Source organism: Dicentrarchus labrax, unplaced genomic scaffold, assembly GCF_905237075.1.
Source record: "Dicentrarchus labrax unplaced genomic scaffold, dlabrax2021, whole genome shotgun sequence".
In the NCBI taxonomy this organism is placed as follows: domain Eukaryota; kingdom Metazoa; phylum Chordata; class Actinopteri; family Moronidae; genus Dicentrarchus; species Dicentrarchus labrax.
In genome coordinates, this window is record NW_026136704.1 from 18,097,204 (window position 1) to 18,120,602 (window position 23,399).

General features: G+C 39.1%; 1 protein-coding gene across 5 annotated transcripts in view; it reads right to left on the minus strand.

The window, feature by feature from the left end:
• Positions 1-220: 220 nt before the first annotated feature.
• LOC127362714 (cGMP-inhibited 3',5'-cyclic phosphodiesterase 3A-like) overlaps positions 221-23,399 on the minus strand; it is a 52,375-nt gene continuing 29,196 nt past the window's right edge. For 3 of the 5 annotated variants that reach the window (XM_051398795.1, XM_051398794.1, XM_051398796.1), the window contains 14 exons: positions 20,077-20,322; positions 15,472-15,617; positions 15,242-15,354; positions 14,756-14,999; positions 14,435-14,511; positions 13,904-14,100; positions 13,438-13,575; positions 12,648-12,759; positions 11,851-11,958; positions 10,630-10,829; positions 9,439-9,642; positions 9,047-9,208; positions 3,895-4,162; positions 221-3,048 (listed from right to left, as the gene is read on the minus strand). In XM_051398795.1, the coding sequence (XP_051254755.1) occupies positions 2,732-3,048; positions 3,895-4,162; positions 9,047-9,208; positions 9,439-9,642; positions 10,630-10,829; positions 11,851-11,958; positions 12,648-12,759; positions 13,438-13,575; positions 13,904-14,100; positions 14,435-14,511; positions 14,756-14,999; positions 15,242-15,354; positions 15,472-15,617; positions 20,077-20,322 (2,532 nt within the window). In that variant the 3' untranslated portion in view covers positions 221-2,731. The remainder of the gene's footprint in view (positions 3,049-3,894; positions 4,163-9,046; positions 9,209-9,438; positions 9,643-10,629; positions 10,830-11,850; positions 11,959-12,647; positions 12,760-13,437; positions 13,576-13,903; positions 14,101-14,434; positions 14,512-14,755; positions 15,000-15,241; positions 15,355-15,471; positions 15,618-20,076; positions 20,323-23,399) is intronic. The other 2 variants (XM_051398793.1, XM_051398792.1) reach the window with 2 other exon arrangements.

The following is a 23,399-nucleotide window of genomic DNA, read 5'->3' on the forward strand; positions in this document are numbered from 1 at the left end:
TCCCTACCTCCCACAGAGCTGAAGCAAAATTATAGATCAATGGTGCTTAAATACCTGACATTACAACCACACACTCCCTATACTTCCCCAATAAGTGCTGTCAAAATCTCAAAAAAAGAAAAAAATCTAAGTCTTTCACTTTCACGTATTGAAATGTGCCCTTGTTCACTTTGCAGTTTTGAAAACCGAGGTAAGGAAGACACAAACACCTAAATCTGGATCTGGATCCATAGAGTGCTCCTATGGCTTTTCTGATGTCAGATCAAATACAGTTGCTGCATATCCCTGTAATGCATTTTACGGACTTGGAAATGTAGAATATCACATGCTTTTCAATCCGACCAAACTGGCTCATCTTCAAAGAGTTACATCTAGGGGAATCTGCTGAAGTATGAAAATATATCTGAAGCCCCTCTGACCCTTCAAAAGCAGCTACAAGTCAAGCTAAAAGGCTTCTCTAACTCCTCCTTCCTCTTTCATTACTAAGCCTCATTACTAAGGCTGTTCCCCTTGTTCACACTTATCTCCATCACAACCAATCTGAATCTCTGAGGACATCAAAGGAGAGCACCGGCACAACCTGTTATGCAATATGCTTTGTCATCAATAACGGCTACAAATGGAGGAAAAATAAATCCAGAGGTGTGGTGAGTTTGTTGCCCAATGATCAGATTTCAATGGAACTTTTGCTTACTCTTTTACACTTTTAGCCAAAACATGTTATTATGAAAAAGAAACTATGCGGGGTGCAGTCATCGTCCATGACAGGTTTAGTCAAAGCACATTTTCCTCCACGTCTGTGTAAAATTCTTACGTCACTCATTCTGCTTTTTTGATTCGCTCTCATTGAGGACTGAAATATTTTGTCAGTGTAGGTAAAAATAGCCTATGGCACTATGAGGCTTTCATTCCATTAATCCTAAATTTGACTTTACTTGAGACATTAATAGTTAACACCATATGATAATTATCACTATACATTTATGCAGCTGTGAGTCTTCTTCTATTCTTTTTTTTCTAAGTAAGCTGGGTTCCACAGCTCAGAAATGGTTAATATCATTTTTTCCACATTACATTTTTTGCCTTTTTGTGCAACTAAAATAATTAAATATTGAATGATGAGACTCGTAGGTACACAGCACCCCCTGGTTGGGAACAGGCTCCACAGGGTAGTTTTCTTGTTTGTTTGTTTGTTTTAAATGTCTCATTGACGTAAATCCTCGTGGGTGATTTGGAGCTGTGAGTCAGCCCTGGCTCGGTCCACTATGGCTTACTGGATTACTTTACTTTCCGAAACATGTGGCCTACATACCAGACTATAAATTATATTGCAAAGAAGAAAGGATTCTTGTCATTAGCGAGTACATTACTATAAAGATTAACCAAACAAGTTGGGAAGTGACATAAAATGTGGACGTAAATTATATTTCCTTAGCAAAACACATTACCTTATTACCTAGTTTTGTGTCTTGTGAGTTAGTTTTAAATGATTAACATTTCGATCTTCTGTTTGAGAGCACATAGGGACCAAAGGGAGAGCAGAGGAAATTAAATACAGTTGTGAGATATAGTATGATGGGATTAATGATATTTTTTCCCTTGTGGTTCCTTTGTGATTCACAAAGCGAGCCACATGTCTCTGTGGTTATCATTAAATCAATAGCATCTCACACAGCACAGAAATGGGACAAGGACACCGCAAGTCCCTTTTTGTTTGTTTTTTTCTATGGGTTTCTGCCTTCCTGAGTTTTGTGGCCTGGAAATGTGTAGGTGTGCCGGAATGATTTTGGGTAACAAGAGTCCAGGAGAAAATATGTGACTAAGGACAAACATTGTTTAACATGAACAAAACCTTGTTTTGTATGTTTTTCCTTGAGCAAGAATAAAGCTTTTAGAGCAACAGGGTTCTTTGTTAAACTTCCTATCTGTTCTGAGTGTGGAATGCGTTTCTACTGTATTTCAGTGCACTGTGGTATACTGTGTGTGTGTGTGTGTGTGTGTGTGTGTGTGTGTGTGTGTGTGTGTGTGTGTGTGTGTGTGTGTGTGTGTGTGTGTGTGTGTGTGTGTGTGTGTGTGTGTGTGTGTGTGTGTGTGTGAAGCTTGTGTGGGTGTATGTCTGTATACACAATGTGCTACAACTGGCCCTTTTTCCATCTCCCTCCACAAATCCATGGCTGAGCCTCAGTGGACACAGCTTTTTCCCTGGCTTTCATCTCATTGTCTTCAAGGAGAAGGGGCTTGTTGCACATCCTCAACCAGCTGGGTGGCTCCACAGTGTGCTGATTGCATGGGAGCAACAAGAAGGGTGAAGTGAGGGGGGGCTCGTGACAGTGTATTACTCACTGGTGGAGTGAACCTGTGAATCAGCGTGGTTGGCCCATAGTGCAGGATGGGCAGCCTGGGTGAGGGCAGGGCACCAGATCCAGACTAAAACAAACACTACAACAAAAAAAAATACAGTCCCAATCATTCTCTTTTTTCATTTTCTTCTTCTACTCCTCAGTCACTTCATCTTTTGCTCATCTCACCTCTCTCCCCCTTGTCAGATGAACTGGGCATGCATCATCCCTGTCCTCAAAACCCAGTTTTTGTTAGGCACATATTACCCAAAACATCTTCTACAGTGTTGTGTCGAAGTGATGTGCTGGCTACCATATTAAGAGTTTAGTTAGGAAAGAAACAAAAATTTTAGACAACGTTCAGATGCCTGGTTTAAGAAGAGGTCATAATATCACTCTTGTTCCTCTTCTTTTTCCCCTGAAGTCTCTGATTGCGGAAGGATTTCCTCTTCCTCTATAGCCGGCACCTCTTCCCTTTCATCGAGGCCGTCAGTCGACTCCTCCTCTTTGCTTGCTTGCTCCTCCTCTTCCTCATGAATGGCTGTGATAGGATCGGTGGGGCTGCTGATGTAGTTCGGGTCCTCTTTCTGGTCCTCCTCCTGGGCTTCTGCAGCAATGACTCTCTTCCACATTTCATGGTTTTCTAGAAGATGCTGTGTGATCTGGCAAAACACTTTCCTCCTGCTCACCTTTTTGTTTTTTTGCCGCTCTGTCAGACAAAAAGCCAAAAGTTAGACAAGCTCTCGAGGAAGCTGGAAATGACTTCGCTTTCTTGCCGAGAGTTAGATTACAGGATTGATACCACTTTCATGCTTCCAACCTCATAATATCATGGACACATATGGGAGTCGTATCAATCCTCGTAATGTAAATCTAAGAATGCAAAGTGTCAAACTATTTATTTAAATGGGTCATTCAGTAACTGTGTACATTAGCTTTGTATGTTTGTCACATAAATGTTGGCATTCTTTCCATTGTAGGTTCCAATGGTGGGATGCTTTCCAATAAATGCAAATAAAACAACTCCTATTAAAAACTAGACAAACTGTAAAAATTAAATAGCACAGTTGCACAGTAGCAATTCCGAAATCCACAGCTCACCTTAAAACTATTTTGAATGGGCTAAGTACCATAAGTTAAGAAAACTAGTTTGACTATGCACAATGTGCTGCACAAAAAATAATAATAAAGTGGATATCAGTGCTCTTGTACACATCAATACTTTGAGACCACCTTTTCATCATACATCTGCTTAAAGACTTGAGCCTGTTCCTCTCCAAATCAATCAAGCCCTCAAATTGGTCAATACCGCAACTAAGCCCAGTGATCAACCTACAAAACTCCACCAACAGTGCTGATTTACAATTTCTACCTTACCCCAAGAGATGAGCAAAACAAGATCTTCCAGTCAAATCTCCCACCAAGCAACAGGTTTAATAACATGATGTAGTCTGAATAAATACTCACTAAAGCATACATCATTAGAGGCCTCGCACAACTCAATACAATCAGCAAGATATTTTCTGCAACATGACTAATTAAGAAGTTGACATACGGGAGGTGTCAGAACCTGTTGATGCGTCCTCATCTGCCATATCCTCATCTTCCTCTTCGGTATCCTGTTCTTCCTTCGCCTCCTCTGGCTCCATCTCTCCCTCAGGTGGGTCAACCCAGTGTCCCGGCATAAGCGCAGCAGAGTCATAGGAGGAGCACAGAGGTCCCACTATGTGAGTGATAAATGACTCCTGTAGTTTAGCGAGCTGCGGAGCAGACCGGTCCATGAATGGGCTGATGGGAAGGCCCAGGCCTGCTTCTTCGTCACCCTAGAAGGGTACAAACGCGGCAACAGAGGTGATCAGTATAAATGTACTGGAAAATGGAACATTTAGATTATATAATGATGAGATTTTGGGAGAGACAGAACATTTTTCTCCATATTTTTATAGCTCCAGCACAGAAAAAGTTTCTGGCCTGAAATGAATCCAGGACTTTCTTATGTCTATCGAACATCAGTTCTTAAGAATTCACGAGATATTTGAATTCAAACTTTGCAAACTTTCTTAAAATTAGTAGAGTGAAGAAGAGGTTATTTGGCTTATGTTTCTGTCCAATTAAAGTCAATATCAACAAGCCAAAACTGATTTGACATGAATGCAAACATTTTGTTTTATTATTGTCATGATTTAAAAAGAAAAAATCTCCTCTGATGTAAAAAGCGTTTCACTCTATGAACTGCCGAGCAAGTGATAGATGATGATAGTTAGATGATAGAGGATTTCTGTTTGCTTTGTTACTCAACTGCATATTCAGAGTACTGTTTACAAAATAAAAAATATGGATAATTACCTGTCAAAAAGAATAAAATGTAGGCAAGTGACTTAATAAAAATAATATATTGACAACCTCTACGGATAACCCATTAATTGATGTGTTTACATGGATGATGCTTGGTATATGGCGTTATGTCACATGCTTGGTACCATTGGATCCAAAACAACTTCAATTTCAATAAACCTTTTATTGATCAATAATAGGTGCTTTGATCCAGTAAAAATCTGATATATAATATGTCAAATGAATGTTTAAATTATTTTTGTAATTTATTTCATATCAACTTCGTCTACCAATTAGTGCCTAATAAATATGTGAAATCAAAAATGTTGATTTTGTCATGTATAGCTACATATTTGACAGCTTCAACCTCTAACAGAAAGCAATTCTGTGAGGCTTTGCCTTAATATAAATGGAGCGCTTTACAATACATGTCACACTACATTATAAAGGATTAAGTTACATATTAAATATACTATATTGTATTTATATTATACATGTAGGTTAACTCTATATCAGACAAGTTGTTTAAACTCAGATATACATTTTATCCTTCCTGTACAGCTTCACGGCCAAGCACAGAAAGTCCCACATACACTACCTCTGGGTATAGTCTCCTGAAGTAGGTCAAGAGGACTACAAATAGAAAAACATCAATTTAAACTAGCTCATCTGTAGTGATCAGTCATATAAATGAGAATGTCAGCAGAGATTTGCCACAGTAATGATGACTTTAATAATGTGTATTTATTACCCACAAGGTCACCACTAATAAATACTGACATGAATCATTTCACTAACTATTTTTGCACTGTCTCTGCATAGACAGGGTGCAACAACCAAGCCTGACTCCCCACAACATATCAGATGTTTATGATTGTATTTGGTGATTTTTGGTTTGATTGTATAACAATTGTCTACTGTAAGTAGAGGTCGGATAAAGACAAGCCAAAGTGGAGCCATGCTGTTCCTTCCTCGTCCTTGGGATATTTGTCATTCCATTTTTCTATTTTGCATCCACAAAGAGAGCGCTACAATGAACACGTATCTCAGACAGCCAGTAAGGTTGGAATCTCTTCATTATTGTGCTGATTGCATTCCTAGTGGCCCTGTTGATATTCACACACACTAAGGACATATCCACACTAACCTTAAAAATACACCTGTTCAGTGCCTGTTCCAGAAAAATACTTTGTTCCCGATAGATAATTAATTTGAAATGGAATTGTATGAATTGATTTTTTTAATAGAATGTAAATAAACAAATCTATATAACTAACAGAGGAACTTTTTATTTTGGGATATTTTCCATTATTTTCACCATTTCTTGATGATTAAGATATGTTGCAAAAGTGTCTGATGTGAAATAATATTATGAAAATGTGAAATGATTATGTGTACTTTCATATATAGTGACAGTCTTGTATTTTGCCTTTGTTTTCTGATGTAAGGGCATTTACAGTTTTTTACGATTGTTTACACACTAAAATAAAAACTTCCACATAATTTGCGAAATTCTAGGAGCAAAACACCTCCACAGATTTGCACAACATTACACACAATGTCTGCTTCACCCTTTTTGCAAAACATTACACACAGTGATTTGTAAAACTCTACACACATTTTCACACCTTAGACACAGATAAGGATTGTGAGGTTACTTCCTTGTCATTACAAAGCCCTGGATTGCCAATGACCACACTAATGAACAAATTGGATAATCACATCCACCAGGTGTGGAAGCACACATGTGCTAATTTGAAAACGCAGCACTCAGCCAGACCTGCTTTTACAGTAGTTTTTCTTCAGAGTCAAAGTGTATGTACTTCATGCAGTAATTTTTATTTGTCTACAGATTTTATTTGTTTTATTGATTTCATTGTTGGTTGATTACTGTAACTGATTATGGTAAGCAAATAAGCAAAGAAATAAATACTTGAAATATTCAGTCTGCAGCATCAGTGTTGTGCAGTGCTTGGTAAGTTTATAGTAGGCCTATTTGTGTACATTCTCCCTATATCTCATACTAATCATGAAGAATGTTGTGGGTTTGTCACTGTTTTTTTTTTTGACATCTAAATTATCCCTTACATAACAAAGTCTGGCCAAAAATCTAGCACATGCTATTTCCTAAAATTAGTTTTTTTACAAATGTGTTTTTTATTTATCACAGTAGTGTGAAACTGGCTGCAATAGTGTCTGATCATTGAGGACTGTGTTGGTTAAATGAAAACTAATAGCATTTTCACAAATATGTGTATATGTTTTGACTGAAGTTTGTCATTTTGCAAACAATGTAGGAATTATGCAAATTGAGTGTGGTGTTTGGATAATTGTGATTATATTTTGAAAAAAAGAACCCGGTTTTCAAAATTGCGTGTAAACAATTGAAAAAAACTGTAAAGCTATCCAGTAGGAGAACAGAGGGGCAAGGGCTCCCATTGCTATGGCAACCTGAAACCTGGAAGAAGTGGTTTTGGTGAGAGGTGTTTGTGTATACTGTATATGTATAGTAAGAGTGTGAGTGGGGGGAGAGAGCGAGAGAATGGTTTATCCCCTGAAACCCCAAATTGCCAATGTTTTGAATATTAAAGTGCCTTGCAGAGTATAATGTAAATGCATGTATGTGTTTGTATGTGTGTGTACAATCTATATGTGTGTGTGTGTGTGTGTGTGTGTGTGTGTGTGTGTGTGTGTGTGTGTGTGTGTGTACATCTGTACTGACTCTGCCACTGACAGCCTCAGTTCCATCCCTGTGATCTTGCTCTGTGTGACTGTGAATGAGCTCTGTCAAAGATGACTCATTTGGGTCACCCGTCTCCCCTCTGAAGAGAAAAACATACACACACGCGCTCTCTCTCACTCCATCCAGCCCCTCCCTCAAAGGACATACATAATTCTCAAAGCTATTATGAGAATTGAACAGAAGGTTTGAGAGGGATAGCAGAATGCTACAATTCAGAAACAGATCAGAGGAGTGGTTTTTTATCAGTAATCAGCACAGCTACGATTTGAGGTTTCTAGCTGCTACACAGTGTTCTGATATCGTTGGTACATATGTTCCCTTCATTAAAAATTGACAAAATAAACAAAATAAATGCAGATAATGAGTTTGCTGATTGTCAAAGTAACCTTGTGATAACAAACAGCTGTTACAGTCTGTACAGTCTGTGTACAAATACAAAGATTTTAGATGAGTACTATAGTTACAAATAGCTTCAATTATAGTTTAAAAGTCTCAAATTAGTACTATTCTACTTACAACATGTCGTTGCTAGGCAAGTAACCATATCTCTCTGGTTAATCACATCTGATCTTTATCGACTTGCTCGGCACTGATCGAACTGACCAATAAGAGCCATTGTTAGTTAATAACAGGATTTGTTGCTAGGCATCCGTCTACAGTGGTCTTTAACAATTCATGAGCTAGTAAGTAAGTGTTTTGACTATTCTATTTCTGTTCAGAGGGAATATCCAGTTGCACATATCAAACCTAGCTGAAGGGTCCTTGAGCAGGAAAGTAAATCCCTATATGCAGAGCAGTTGACCCTGAACTCGCAATGGAGGATGGGGAGCAAAAAGAGCAATTGTCTGAAGTCAGTTTGTGGGTTGTCTGGTCCCCGTCAATCAAAGCTTATGGTGGCTAATATAATCAAACTTTAAGGTCCAGTGTGTATGATTTAGTTGCATCTGTAGTTGCAGATCCCAACTCCTTCGTTTCACCCTACCCCTTCCAAGCGAAAAGGAGAAAGTACTGTGGCAACAAAACGCACCTATCTGGAGCCAGTATTTGGTTTGTCCCTTCTGGGCTACTCTAGAAACATAGCAAATTCCATGGCATCTGTAACTATAAAAGGCAACAAGGTAACAAAAACATAATGATTCCTATGTTCAGGTGATTTTACGAAAATAAAAACATATTTCTGCGTGATATCTTCCATTTCTGCCAGTAGATCCTTCTAAATGTTACACACTGGACCTTTCAGAGAGGTGTTATTATTTAACTGACATTACTGAGCTTTGCAGCAAATGTTACATAGATTTGCTTTAAATTTACAGACTTTTAAAAGTCAACATTATGTAAATGAATAATATAATAATATAAAGTATTCAGTGTTATTTTATGTTAACTTCTGTCATTTCTAATTTTCTGATGCCTTTAGTTTTGCTCAGTTTTTACTTTAATATATTTTCCACCAGCAGTGTTTCCCTTTTTAATCAGTTATTTGATTCAGTACTTACTGTACTCTGTACAGTAAACTCCCATCTATCTGTGTGTGAGGTGCTACTGTCTAAAGGCTAATAACTTGTGATGAGGGAGGTGACCACGCAAAGACGATCTCTTCATGTCTGATTGCAGAGATTTGTGAGCATACTTGTTCGTAGAACTCGTTGACAATCCCCTCTGTCCACTGCAGGTGCAGCTCCTTACACTTCAGCGGTCCATTGACATCAGCCAGTTTTATGCACATCTGGCACACCAGCAATCGGTCGTTTTCGTTGGTCCAATCAATACCGGACACTCCTTCATCACCCACCTGGGGGGGATGTGCACAGGAAGGTTTGAGTAAAGAGAAAACCAGTGATTTGTAAAGAATTCCCTACTGAGTGGTTGTCAACTTCAGTTTAGGACAATCAGGGAGAAAAGAGCATTTTTATTCTAGGAAAAAAATAAAAAGATTTAACAAAAGCTAATATGAGATGACCAATGATGTCAATAAAATGCAGATGGACGTCACGTTTTTGTTCTACAGATTCAAATGTTTACCTTTGCATTGAACTCTGCTAAGAAGTCAAAGTGCTTTTTGAGGTCGGTGGCCAGGATGGCTTCAATGACTAGGAAGCGGAAGCGCTTGAACTCCACATGTTCAAGGTTAACCAGGAAGTTATACTCAGGTCGAGACATGAAGAGGTTCCACGCCGAAGCTGCGTGGTGATTTTCCAAGACTGAACGATCATTGTATAGAAGAGCCTACAGTGGAAGACCAAGAGGAGAAAGAAACATTCGGTATTGGTATTTATAATGTAAGCTCCTTTGTGTTTTACCATAGCTTACAGGGCCTTATTTATCCCTTCATTATTTTAGATTGTGTTCTGGGCTAAAGAAATTAAAAATACAATTAACAGTCACATTTCAGGCCATAAAGTGTCCTGCATATTCACTGTTATCCTCCAGATCTGGAGTTATTGTTTTTGACGTACATTTTTTTTTTCCACACATAGGATAGATTAGTCAAATATAGATATAGTATAATTCACATTCAGCATTACAAAAGCATATAAACAGAAGTTGTGAGCTAAACATTAAGTTGGTGAGTATTTGCTGCATAGCCAAAGCTTGCTTTCTTGGTCTGTTAATGAATATTTATGTAGGTGATTGGTTACGAAATTGCCATACATCAGCTGGTGCCCTGCAACACATAGCTAATTCCACATAATAGTTGGTGTTGGGCTCTGGATGTAGTTTTGGGTGGGATTTTGTCACTCCCCAGTTTGGGAGCTTGGTGTTTGCTTGTGGGGAGTAACATACTCTTCTTTTTTTTTTTTTTAAAGTATATTTTTGGGGCTTTTATTGCCTTTATTATAGCTAAATGACAGCTAAAGGCAGACAGGAAGGGGAGCAGAGAGAGAGGGGATGACACGCAGCAAAGGGCTGCAGGTTGGATTTGAACCCTGGGCCGCTGCAGCAAAGACTCAGCCTCCGTACATGGGTTGCCAGCTCTACCAACTGAGCTATCCAGACGCCCAACATACTCTTCTTATGAGTTGTCTTCATATAGCAGCAGTAGTAGTAATGGGTTACATACATTTCCTGACAAAAAATGAAGGCCTAATTACAATAAATCCCAACTGAAGCTGCCCTTGTTTTAATGAATTGGTAAATGATCTTCATTATGCATCAGTGCATCTGCTGATCCATCACCACAGCCCTCCCCGAAACACACCTACATTTATTTACCTGTGGTGCACTGGTAGCTACTAGAAAGGCGTTAGTTCTTCCAGGATGGTCATAGTCGTGCATGGCAGCAGCTACATACAGAGCCATGAGCTCTAGGCCAGGGATAAGGCCAGCCAGGGAGCCATAGCCGTCCTCCAGCACCGAGTTCATCTTGGATACCAGGAAGCCTGTGGCACCAGCCGTAATGCCATTCTCTGAGTCTATGGGAGAAAAAAGAAAACCTCAGTCACTGATGGTGCTTAAATGCTGCCAGCCTCAGTAGTTGTTGGTTCTCTTAGGTTATTTATTCAGGAAGAAACGTTCAGTATTGCACCTCCTCTTTATCATCAGCATGTTGTTGACTGTGAAATGAGTCATACGTGACAAAACTATCCAACTAACTATCACACTAAACATTGTAAATGAACATCAACAATGGCAAACAAGAAGCCTTCCATGAAGGCTCTGAGTCAGGGCTGATATATCAAGAAGATTAAATGCAACCCTTATTTATTGTACTGTACTAGTCTTGTTGTGCCAGTCATATATACAGCGCAGTAAGCATGGAGGGTTTTTACACAAATGTGGATGGGATCTATTAAAAGGAAACCAAGTTTTTTTGTGTCATGTTGTTGTTAATATAGTACTGGACACAATTAATCATAGCTTTAAGAAACCAACATTTGCTAACCGTGTGTATGCATACAGTATGTTTTGTAACTTTTGTTGGTTTTGAAAGCCTTCTGTGTCACTAAATATGACTGCTGTATTACATGTTTCATCCAGACACAATTACTATTACCCACCCACACTCACACTTACTTACAGTAAGTAAGTAAGAAAAAACTGACAAGTTTGACAAATCAAAACATAAGATTGGATTAGATTTCTGTTTTTTAATAATCATAATCTGCTGCATTTTATGCCTTTATTAGATAGCGATAATAGAGAGGGATGAAAGGAAATATGAGAGATGGGCAACAAAAGTTCTTGGCTGGAACTGAAACACAACATTGTAATTCATGGTTGATGTAAATTCACTGATATGTTTGACAATGATGGAAAACAGGGATTTCGTCATCCACAATTTACACCACTCAAGCCAATCAAAATGTTGAGCTCGACACTAAGACTGGAAACAAAAAAAGATATTTAAATTCTCCAGAATATGGGTAAGAGCGAGGGAACGTTTGTTCAAATGGTTGATCTTAAGGAACTACTGTATGTAGTAAAAGTCCTCACCAGTGTGTATCCCATTCTCAGTCAGCAAAGTGGGCAGGCCTGGCACAGGCTGAGTGGTGAGGTACCAAACAGCATGCAGCACATCAGTGGCATGGATCCGGTTGTGATCTGAGGAGGGTAAAATAAAATGGCAATTCTCACCAGCGGAAGGCGGTGTGATGAAGTCCCAGCTGGAACTGGAAAACAACATACACTAAAGCCTCTTTTAAACAAGGAATCTGTAACATTAACTAAGTAATGGTGTTCTGCCTTTTAACAAAAGTCTATTTTGTGGGCTATGCTGACAAATTATAGTTTTGAAAGGGGTTGATACTGATTAGCAATAGTCAGTTGTTATAATCTTAAACCTGAGGTACGCTCAGTGTTAAGTGGTAAGCAGGATGTGTTAAGGTTCACACTTTTGAGAGGCTGGTAAAATGTACACGGTGTATGATGCAAAAATTTCACACTGAGCAGGGACTATTTCTCCTGTTTTCAAAGGATGTCCATCCATGGAAACATACACTTAAAAATAATCATGTAATCAAAAACACTACTACTGTGTTAAATTAATAATAATAATAAAATTAAATTACATTTTAAATTTAAGTATAATAAACAGGAAACCTGACTCAGATTTCTTCTAGCTCTGAGCAACATGAACAGCCACAACCTCCTGAATCTGAAAGTCAAAGGCCTGTTAGTGGTGCTTTACTTCACTGACAAAGCAACACTTCCACCTGGTGGCGGATAAAGGAAATGCTGCGTATCAATAATTAACTTAGACAATTTGATAAACATGGAGATCTTCTACTCACAAGGGATGACCCTGTATCCATTCTCCAGAGCGTGAAAGTAGTTCATGAATTCTTGTACGGGAATTTTGAAGGTCTCAAATAGGCCTGTGTCCTCAAAAAGCCTATAGGAAACCTGGGACATTAAACAAAGAAAACATACTGTGAACCATATATAATTTCTGTAGAGGTTTAGATATACAGTTACGGCCTGATAAGAACAATCCTAACCTATTCCTAACTGATATTAACACTGGAGCCCAAACAATATATTGATTGACTGATATTATCGGCTGATATTGACCTATCGCAGACATATTGGTATCTGGTAGCGTATATATTATCTGATACAAAAACATTTTTGTATATAATCCAGAAAAAAATGCTTGTGGTAATATATTGGTGTCTAATTAATACTGAGCTATGGTGGTATTCTCAAGACCTGATCTTGTGGGTGTAGTCATCTTTATGTTCCTCTAAAAGGTTATAGAGGCTTATATAAGAGTTTCTAAATAACATATCCCAAGCCTTAGTCTATAATCCAATAACACAAAATAGTTTTTGAAACTGCTTTGGCCATAACCTGTATGCACTGCTTTCATTTTCTAGTGTTGTTGTTATTGCCAGCAAAATGCAAATTGCCTTTTCCCACTGCCTCCATCAACAGCAAATGTCACAACCACATTAAGCTGCTAATTACACACGTCAACATTTTCCATCAACATGGGTCTCTATTAATTGAATCAGTATCGATGTGTTTTCATTTTATAAATGTCATATAGGTTTCAACATTTCCTCGCTAATTAGTGTTTACCTGACTCAGGATGCAGCCTGTCTTGCTATGGGTCATCTCCACTAGACTGAAAATTGGAAAGTTCCAGTTGTTGAGTTGACTCATCAGAGGGTCCAGCCCTGCCATCACCAGAGGCTCTGGGGCCAAGATTGGCTTGTCCTAACAGTTAGAGGTGGGGGTACAGAAAGAAAGGTCAGAAAGATACAGACAAACTCTTTCAGACACTATCAGACTGCACCACTGCTTGGTTTCCAGCATTTAGGGAAGGAATTTTAGATTTTTTCATGTTGTTATTATTATCAAGTATAGTTATTATTATTAAGTATATCTACCTAATTGCTGTAAGTAGGTTAAATGATTGTAAAAACGTGACCTAATCGGCAAAATTCTTTATTTCTTGTTGTCTTTGGAGGGATTTAAAGCACATTAAAACAGATAACAGAGACTTTTTTTCTCATTACCATATTAAACCTGTCTGATTGCCTACCTCTGGTGATGGCAGGAGCGGGTGAAGAACGATGCCCTCTGGAAGATACTCTCTGCAACGTTCCCTCGCTTCAGGCGGCTTTTTGCCTCCTTCTCCCTCCTCTTCATTCTGTGCAAAGTCGCTGCTGTCACTGTGGTTGGTCTCGTAGGTACTGTCGTAGGTGCTGTCATAGTCTGAAGAAGCTACAGCACGCTCATCTAGGGAGACGTTACACATGTTATATGTATGAAATTTCATGTAAGCATATTGATGGTTATTATCCAAAAAGTTACAATGAGGGCAGTTCTGGTATGATAAACCTAGAAAATAAGCTGGAAGCATTATCTGTATTTATCAGGTTATATTCTTAAAGCTTTTATATAATTTACTTTATTAAGATTCAGAGATTCTTCTTACTACTACTGTACATGACCAAATCTCTCCTAAGACTATTTATTGTACTGAACTCTGTGGTCATCATCACTTCTATCTCAGTTGGATAGATACAGTATGTCTAATAGTAACTACTGTAGGCTGTACTCTGCTGTTTACCTGGATGGGGTATTCTGTCTCCTTTGTCGACAGATTCTGCCCCGTGGTTTAGTCGATTGTTAAACGGCCTGCCACAGCTGATAGAAAGAGAGCAGAGAAACACAGACACATTCAGAGGATGCATGCTAGCCCATCCTGATCATTCTCTCTCATCTGATAATTGAAGCAGCTCCTGTCCTCTCAGAAAAGACTAATGAAGTGACTCATTCCCCTAATTTTCACATAAATGGACACTCATACACACAAACACAAACAGATGCTATTGAAGCTGTATTCCAGTATTTGAATGAATAAATTAATGCATCTAGTGTGTGATGTTACCTGCCACAGAGAGACGGTGGCCGCCAGTGAGGGGTGGTGGAGCTCGGGGCGCTCTGGCTGTGAGTTAAGGCTCTGTGGTGGCTCTTGGGGGCCACAGAGCCAGGGGTCCGCTCTGTCAGGGGCCCAGCCGGCTCAGGAAGCTGCACTGAACATGTCTTTGTTGTGGGGCTGGAGACAGGAGTGCCCTGGACGGGAGGAGATGGGCACGGAGAGCCCAGAGGTGACACGTTGGAAGAGGGGAAACCTGAAAAAGAGAGCAATACTGACTAATGTTTCAGTCTTTACATAATTTGCTCTTGTTACTATTTTTTAATTTGCTTTTGAATGAATTCTTTGCAATGTTTTAAGTCACGTCAATTACAGAGCTGATTGTCAAATGTGGAACTATGTGCCGTAAAGTCAAGCTGAGAAGATCTTCCAATTAAAAAAATGTTGTAGATGTAGATGGACTTTTACTCAGAGCGTTAAGTAGATTTGTACACTCACACACACCTGGTCTTCCCAGTGGTTTGCTGTAGAGGTGGTTGGAGGCAGCACAGGAGGCAGACATGGAACGACTCTTTGAGATGGTCATCATCACCGAGTTGTTCCATGTTTCACTGAGGAAAATCCCATTAGATAAATGAATTACTGCAACAATAAAATTGCTGATATGAATCTGATACTGTTCATAGTTAATGTGTTGCCCTTGATTGCAGTGAGGGAGTGAGAGTTACCTGTCTGGGGTGTGTTTGATGCTGGCTGAGCGGTCTCGGCGTACAGGGCCAGGCTCGATGGTAGGCAACCCTGTAGCTGAGGTGGTCGTGGTCCAAGTTGACGAGATTCTCCTTAGCAATCCTGGGGGCAGACTCCGTCTTAGCCGCTGTAATTTGGATAAAAAAACGCATGTTAAGGTTAGTGTTAGAAGCTTCACAGGGATAGGAAATATACAGCTTTATGATGTATTATTATTATGATACATCATTGTCAGCGTAATCGGGAATTGGGATAATCTGGAATATGCTCACATGAGAAAAAGCAGTCCTATATTGATTTCCTGATTTATTTTCAATTGCCACATGGGGGAGCCCACATCTTTAAAGTCATTTTAAAATCCTAAGTCTGTCACCATAGCTGAAGTCTCAGCTTCCCCATGGTATACCCCACTAAAAGAGTTATGTGTCCTACAGAGTAGGCTGATACAATAAAAATAAAAATGTTTTACCAAAATGTGTTATTTTCATATATTTAGTGCCATTTTAAGAGTTATTTTATCATGATAATATAGTAACTTGAAATTATTTTGGCCAAGCTAATTGTGACATGGAATTTTCATATTGTACCATGCCTAAATAGATGAGTTGAGTAAGACATGTATTAGTGTGCTCAGGCATTAGACAAAATAAGAATGTAGGGGATTTTCAATGAAAACCTCTTGTAATCACTTGTATCTTGGACATTTACTCAGAAACAACAAAGATATGGTTGTGTGTGTGTGTGTGTGTGTGTGTGTGTGTGTGTGTGTGTGTGTGTGTGTGTGTGCGTCTTTGTGTTTGAATGAATAGTATATGTTATGCTTTGTGAAAAAACTACTACTTTTGTCATTTTTTTTCTAAGCCTCCAACTAATAATTTTTTATAGTCGTTGCATGTCTACATGTCTAAACACTCCATCCCCTGAAGGACTGTGAATAATACATTTTGCAAGAACAGTTTCCATCTTTTCACATCTGCTCCAATTCCTTCATATACACACAAAAAAATAGCTTTTGATAATCCACATTTTTTTGAATTCGCAAATATCAAAATATGTCCAATTGTTTTTTATTTCTGAAGTGTCACAGTACCCCTATTCATGAAATAAATATTGTTAATATAACTGCAATCTTATTTATATCACCTTTGTATTTGATTTACTTGCTGCTGTTTCACTAGAACTCTTAACCCTCTTTTGGACATTTGTAATCCAAAATGACAGACAACGTTGACAAAAAGCTTGGGTCACATTTACTCTATGACCATAAGAAACATAAGAAGAGCCAAAAAGTCACACACAATTCACACAACCACAGACAAAATACTGCCAACAAAGCAGAACATCAGGAAAAGAAAGGCAGGCACCGTACTCCACTTCCTCTGTGGAGATATACAGCTCTGTTTAGTAGTTAAGACATGACGTTTCAGCCTCTGGCATTTTTAGCTAATAAACAGAGCTATAGTTTCCTACAGAGCATCTGTTGTGCCTCCTTTAAAGTAAAGAAAAGATATCAAACTAGAAGGATGCCATATTTGTTCTTCCATTACCATTCCTGTTTTTTTAAAGCATATGGGAGACAGAATGGTAAGTAGAAGGGAGTCATGCTTGTTTCCCCTGTGGTGTCAATCTATCCAGTGTTGTAAATGTTGTTGTAAAGCCATGAGCTAAACTCAGTTATTTGTCAGTTTGTATTTAGTACAGTTGGTGTATTCTCTCTCTCTCTCTCTCTCTCTCTCTCTCTCTCTCTCTCTCTCTCTCTCTCTCTCTCTCTCTCTCAATTCAATTCAGTTCAATTCAATTCAAAAGGCTTTATAGGCATGAACAAAAACATGTTGTTGCCAAATCAAACAAAATATTTCCATATCACATATTAAATACATTACAATTCTTTCAATACAATTCATTAATATACAATATATATTATTTAATACAACTACTCAATATCATATTATCAGTAGTTACAAGGCCCTCATGCTGTGGCAGGCAGATGCACATTTAGCTGTCGTCCCTTCACCGAGGAGAACCGCAAGTTTTGCTTCTGGGGTTAAATTAGGAAAATCTGATACTTTTTTGGTTATTTCCTTGTGGTGGAAATCCCTCCCAGTGGAGGAGGAAGCTTATCTCTGTTTCTATCTCTCCTGCTGAATATTGAACACACACACACACGCTCCTCTCTGTGCAGCCTCGTCTGTCTGTGTTTTCCAGTTTCTATGGCTAGTTGGTGGCCACTGAGCCTGTATTTGCTCAGGATCATTCTTTGTTTCCTTTCTCTGACACAGTGGAGATATTCAGCCAATTTATATTCTCTGTTTAGGGTCAACTAACAATTTAGTCTACTTTGGGTTTTGTTTAATTTATCCAATGTTTGATTGATTCATAATAAATTTAACTGTGTTATGTTAGATTAATCACCAGCTGACTGAGGGTACTTTCTCACTGTCTCTCTCATACGCACACACAGGATGGAATATAGAGAGAAACAGAGGATCAAATTTCACCTAGTACAAGTGCCACACACGCACTCGCACACACAATTTCACAGTGATATATCACACACTGCATAGGTATCTAGTAGTGTGTGAAAAAAAGGCAGAGGAGGAGAGAGAGCGGTTATTTGGTGGTAATCAGTCACTGTGAACATCGTGTCTGTTTTTGCTGTTGTGAATTTTATTGTCGTATGGTAATGCTGTTTTAAAGTGCAGATCTGAAACATCTGCAAGGAATTATTATGCAACAATAGTGAAGCTGACAAAAATATAAGTAGACATGGTGTTGGCTGTGATGGATTGCTGGTGGATGTTATCTTGGACAAGTTTTAAGTCTCTCTTACTTCATTTGAATATGAACCAATGACCTCAAAAATCTTACAACACTATTGTTTGCTTTGGAAAAAGTGTGGCTGTAATATGAAATATCATTGAGACAATATGTGCACAAGAAGGTGGTTCAGTGTGTGGAAGCTGCTATAAACTCGACAAACAGCCAGAACTGGAGTTGCTGGAGGTAAACTGTGGAAAAAAAGACGAGCGAAAGAAAAAATTGTTCCAGAGTTTCTCACAAGAAATGAAACAAAGTGTTTTGCTGTCCCTTAAACTAAAGCTCAAAACCTGAGTAACAAATGCACCTCAGTCACCAACACTTATTTTTACCTTTATGTGACTGCTATTTCTGTCCAACAACAGGGCAGCACAAGTGAGCTGAATCACCAACTTAAACCCACTGCCACATGCAGACTCACAAATCCCCAATGAGCTAAAATGAGGCAGCATCTCATTGAGTTTCACTACATGGGCCGAGCATTTGAGTGCACTCAGGCAGTGCTAAAGCTGCTTGTCACTTTCTTGGTAGGCTATCCTGCATTGCATCACACGCTTTATTTAGTTTCCTTGCCGCCTTAAGTGCCCGCATACATTTTGAAGCACTGGCCTTGTAAAACATTAAAAAGCCCTCTGGAAGCCTGTGTGTGCGTCATTGTTAGCTACATTAGAGCCCCACACTACGCCAGCAGTGAGGGAGGAAATGGGGGTGATGTCTGCAGGAAGAAGTACACCTGGCTGGGTGTCTGTGTTTATATTGACATACTGCAGCATAGAATGAAAAAACAAAAAACAAATATAGATTGACATATTTTCCTTTACTGATTATAATATTTGCTTCCAAATGGGAAACATCACTTGAGTTTAAAGGGGAATTTTACAGGTCTTAGGGAGTACTAAAAAAAGTTGTATAAAGGGTTTTGTGACTCCAGAGGGAGCTGCGTGAAGTCTGATAAACTCAGTTGGAGGTGAAGAGAATAAAAAACATCTCTGACAAATCTGGAGTGGCGTTAGGAAGAATAGCATTGAAGAGCCAGCTCTTCAATGCTGCTTGAGGCTAGCAGTTCGATGCAACATTAGCGCCATCATAACACACCTACATTTCTGACAGCACTATCGGCAGTAACGTTACAACATGGTTAATGTAGATGGGCGTTTTTGATGATGAAAGAATGCATGGAATAAAAGAGTGTGTGTGTGAATGTTTTAGGTTTGTGATGCTAAATCAGTGGAGTATTCTTTTAAAATCAAGATATTTCTAATTGTGAGCCACACCACAGGTTATGGTATTCAACCAAAAAGTGATTTTGACTTCTCAGATTGTTTGATGTGAATAATGTGAAGGTATGACATATGTGGTATTTCATAAGAAGAAAACAAATTTAAATTTGAGGAACGTAACACAGCTTCTTTCTTGTTTCTTTCTAATCTTTTTAATCATCCTGTGACCCCTAAGATTTATTTGGAGATCCTTTTCCGGAATCCCAACCAAGTCACTGCTATACTTGACCCAGGTGTTGGTTTTGTCCTCTGAATTGATCAGCTTGGTATACCAGAGTATAGCTGTAAATGAGCATGATGAGTGCAATTCTTACAATGAGTCTCGGGGCTTCAAACTGATTCTGGGTGGCCAGTCAAAGTTGAGTGAACTTCAAGTTTACATCCTTTGGAATTTTAAATTGTGGTTCAGCCACTGGACAGTGTCTCACACGCCAAACCAAAGACACAGGGATGAACACAATCACATTTTTAAGAAAGACCAGTGTTTACCTTCGGAATGGCCAGTCTCTCTGTTTTTTCAGGCCCCTCTTCAGAGTCAGAGCAGGTGTGTGTGTCTGCAGGGACGCGAGGCCGGTGGAGCGGCTGGATGCTGATCTGGGTGCTGAGGAGGTTGCTGACGGCCTTCAGAGAACTGCAGGTGTTCGGGGGCAGCGAAGGGTCAGCCAGCAGGTCTGAGATCAGACCGTGGGCCTCACCCATCACCGCGATGTCCACTACCACGCTGGTGCCCGAAGACTGGAGTGGAGAAAAGAGGAAAGGAGAGGAAGAGATAGAGAATGAGATAATCATTCTTTGTCCATGTTTTTTGGTCTAATGCAATGATGACGAAAAAATATCACTCTACACAGCGTTGTGTATATATATGTATATATATATATATAATAAAGCTAGTAGCATGATGGCTACTTGGGTCGAACATGTAAAAGTTAGTAAGGCGTAATGAGAGAATATTGAACACATCATAGCCATAAAAACATCAAAATAATAAACATTCTATAAAACACCCACTACCGCGAACATATTGACTGATAAGCCCAAAGGCTCATCTATGTCAAAGGTCAACCATGTGTGGTTTCAGTAATGGATTCCACCGTTAATGTCAACATGTGCTAATCAGCTCCTCTTAAGCTTATAATCAATTTCCTCACACTCCGAAACTTCCATACAATCCACACAAACACACACACACATGCACAGTATATATAAGTGCATGCATACAAAATTCTGCATTTGTAAATAGCAAAGTCAATCCATCTTGTGGAGAAAACTAAAGTTACAATTTGTAAATGATAAATAAGGAGTTGATACTGTAGACTTAATTCACAAATTGCGCAACAAAGCAATCATGGACATCAGTAAATGTGCTTTATATAGTGTAAAGATTATATATCTACTTTTTTTTATTATTAAAAAGGTGCAAGGCAAATGAAAAAAATCTGAAAATCTGGAAAAATGAACAGACAGTATTTCCAAAATAATAATATTTTTAAGATGTATTATGTATCATTTCATTATCAGTAATGTAGAGATGTAACTTTTGAACACATAAAGCTAGGAACAGAGCTACAAACCAGACAGACAAAACATCCTACACATAACTACACAACTTTTTTCATCAACTAACACTAGCCACTTAAACTTGTAAAATATAATTGTGACCCATGTAACTGTACCCCAATAGAAATGTATTTACAGAGAGACAGAGGCAACAAGGACTGTTGACTGCAGAGAGAGTTGGAGGTGGAGTTTACTTTGTATGAATGAGCTGAGCTGTGGTTCTCCACTGAACCCTGCATGAACTGTGTTATAAAATAGTCTCCCACCCATACCTGTGATTTCAACACTTCTAGTTTCAGTCGTAAAAGCAAAACCTGTTAAAAATAATCTTAATGAGAATGACTGGCAGTGACTGGACCAGAAAGTAAAAGGCTGACACAGGACTCCTGCTCTCCTCCTCTATCCTCCTCTCCCCCACTGTGCCAACACATGAAGCAAATCCTGTGATAAGCTTCCACTCTCTCCGTCTCTTTCATTCAGTGGTTTTTCATATCATGAGCCTGAGAGCTATCTACTATTCTACTATTTTCAGATTTTCAGTTAACTCAAGCTATCACAGTTTCTCAAGCGCACATACAGAGATATATTTTTCTGCGGTAGAAAAAGCTTAAGATGTGTGGGTGGAATAAAGGGTTGAAACATAAACAGCAGAACCAGCCCTCTAATCCTAAATAAAGTGACAGATGACTCTCATAATTTGCCTCCCTAAACAGATTGTATTAGCTCTTCAAACATGTCAGAGCTCTGGGCTGTGATGTGATGAGTAAATGCATCAAGCACATCGGAAGATAGTTTCCTGGAAGAGCGCGTGTCTGTATGTGTGTATGTACGGGTGTGCATGTGTCACCTCAACCTGAACAAAACCCATTAGACCACTCCAGAGCTTTATGACATCCTGCTATTGTGACATTCACCCATTACCTGGCAGTAATGGACTCTGTTCAGCTAATGTCAGGGAGAGAGTGAGATAAAGGGAGCTTGAATGTGTGTGTGTGTGTGTGTGTGTGTGTGTGTGTGTGTGTGTGTGTGTGTGTGTGTGTGTGTGTGTGTGTGTGTGTGTGTGTGTGTGTGTGGTGGGTTGTGTTGCAGCTGTTTATATGGTACTTTTCTGTATTAGAATTCTGGTATTTTAGCTTTTTTAAGAACAAAAACAAAACAACTTTACAGCAGTTGTGTGGATTTGCAGAGTCCATTCAGTGCAACATGTGTAAGCATCTGAGCTGATGGAAGTGCTACAGAGCGCTGTTCTGCTGGAGACACTGTGGAGAGGCAAGGCGAGGGAGAAGGTTATCGATTCCTCCCAGCATAAAGGCCCACAGGGGACAGCAGGGGGAGCGATGGTCAATGAGTAAATCAACAGTGGACACACACACACACACACACACACACACACACACACACGAGGCATGCATGTACCAGAGTTGCCCCTTGGGATCAGTCTGTCAGGCTTTCAGGGTTATACAGTACATGCTGCGCACAGAAAGATGGGTCATAATCCCTCAACGAACACAGCGCACTGTAACAGAAGACAATATTAAACACTGGTCTATGATGATGTACGCTGATAATATCTGTGTACATCATTCTAAGAATAGAACCACTGATTTGGATCACTAGTGAAGCCACGTCATATCATCATTGTTAAATTATAAACCAATATCCATTCAGAGCAGGGTTGGGCATTCAGACAAATACATACAGTATCTATGTGTATATACATTACAATTATCACAATAATGAGTCAATAGCTGTGTGATACAGCACCAACAAATATGGCTTTGTAAGAGCTATGCTGGACTATTCTATTTAATTAGATTGAATTATAATGCAGCCAATAACTAAGAAAGAAGAAGAGAACAAAATCCTTCACCACGGGAAATCCCCTTTTAAATTACCTAAATCACTGATCATTTAAAAGGAAACCTATCGTGCAAGAAATTTGAATATGGAAGTTCAGACACGCACATAAACATGATCTCATGCTTGACTCACACACACTATGTGCCTATTCCCTTTCGTGCACAAATGTATGTCTACAAATGGAGATGACACAGATACCAAACCAAATTTGATACACTGGCATTGAAAATTAATGACACTGATAATGCCCCTTCTCTCTCTCTCCCTCTCTTATTTTTATTCCATTTCCTTATTTTTCCTCTTCTTCTTGTCTGTTTTTTCCCACAATTTCAGTATTTCCCTACCCCCATCCCCCCAACCCCTCTCCTGAGAGACAGTTAGAGGATATGTAGGCA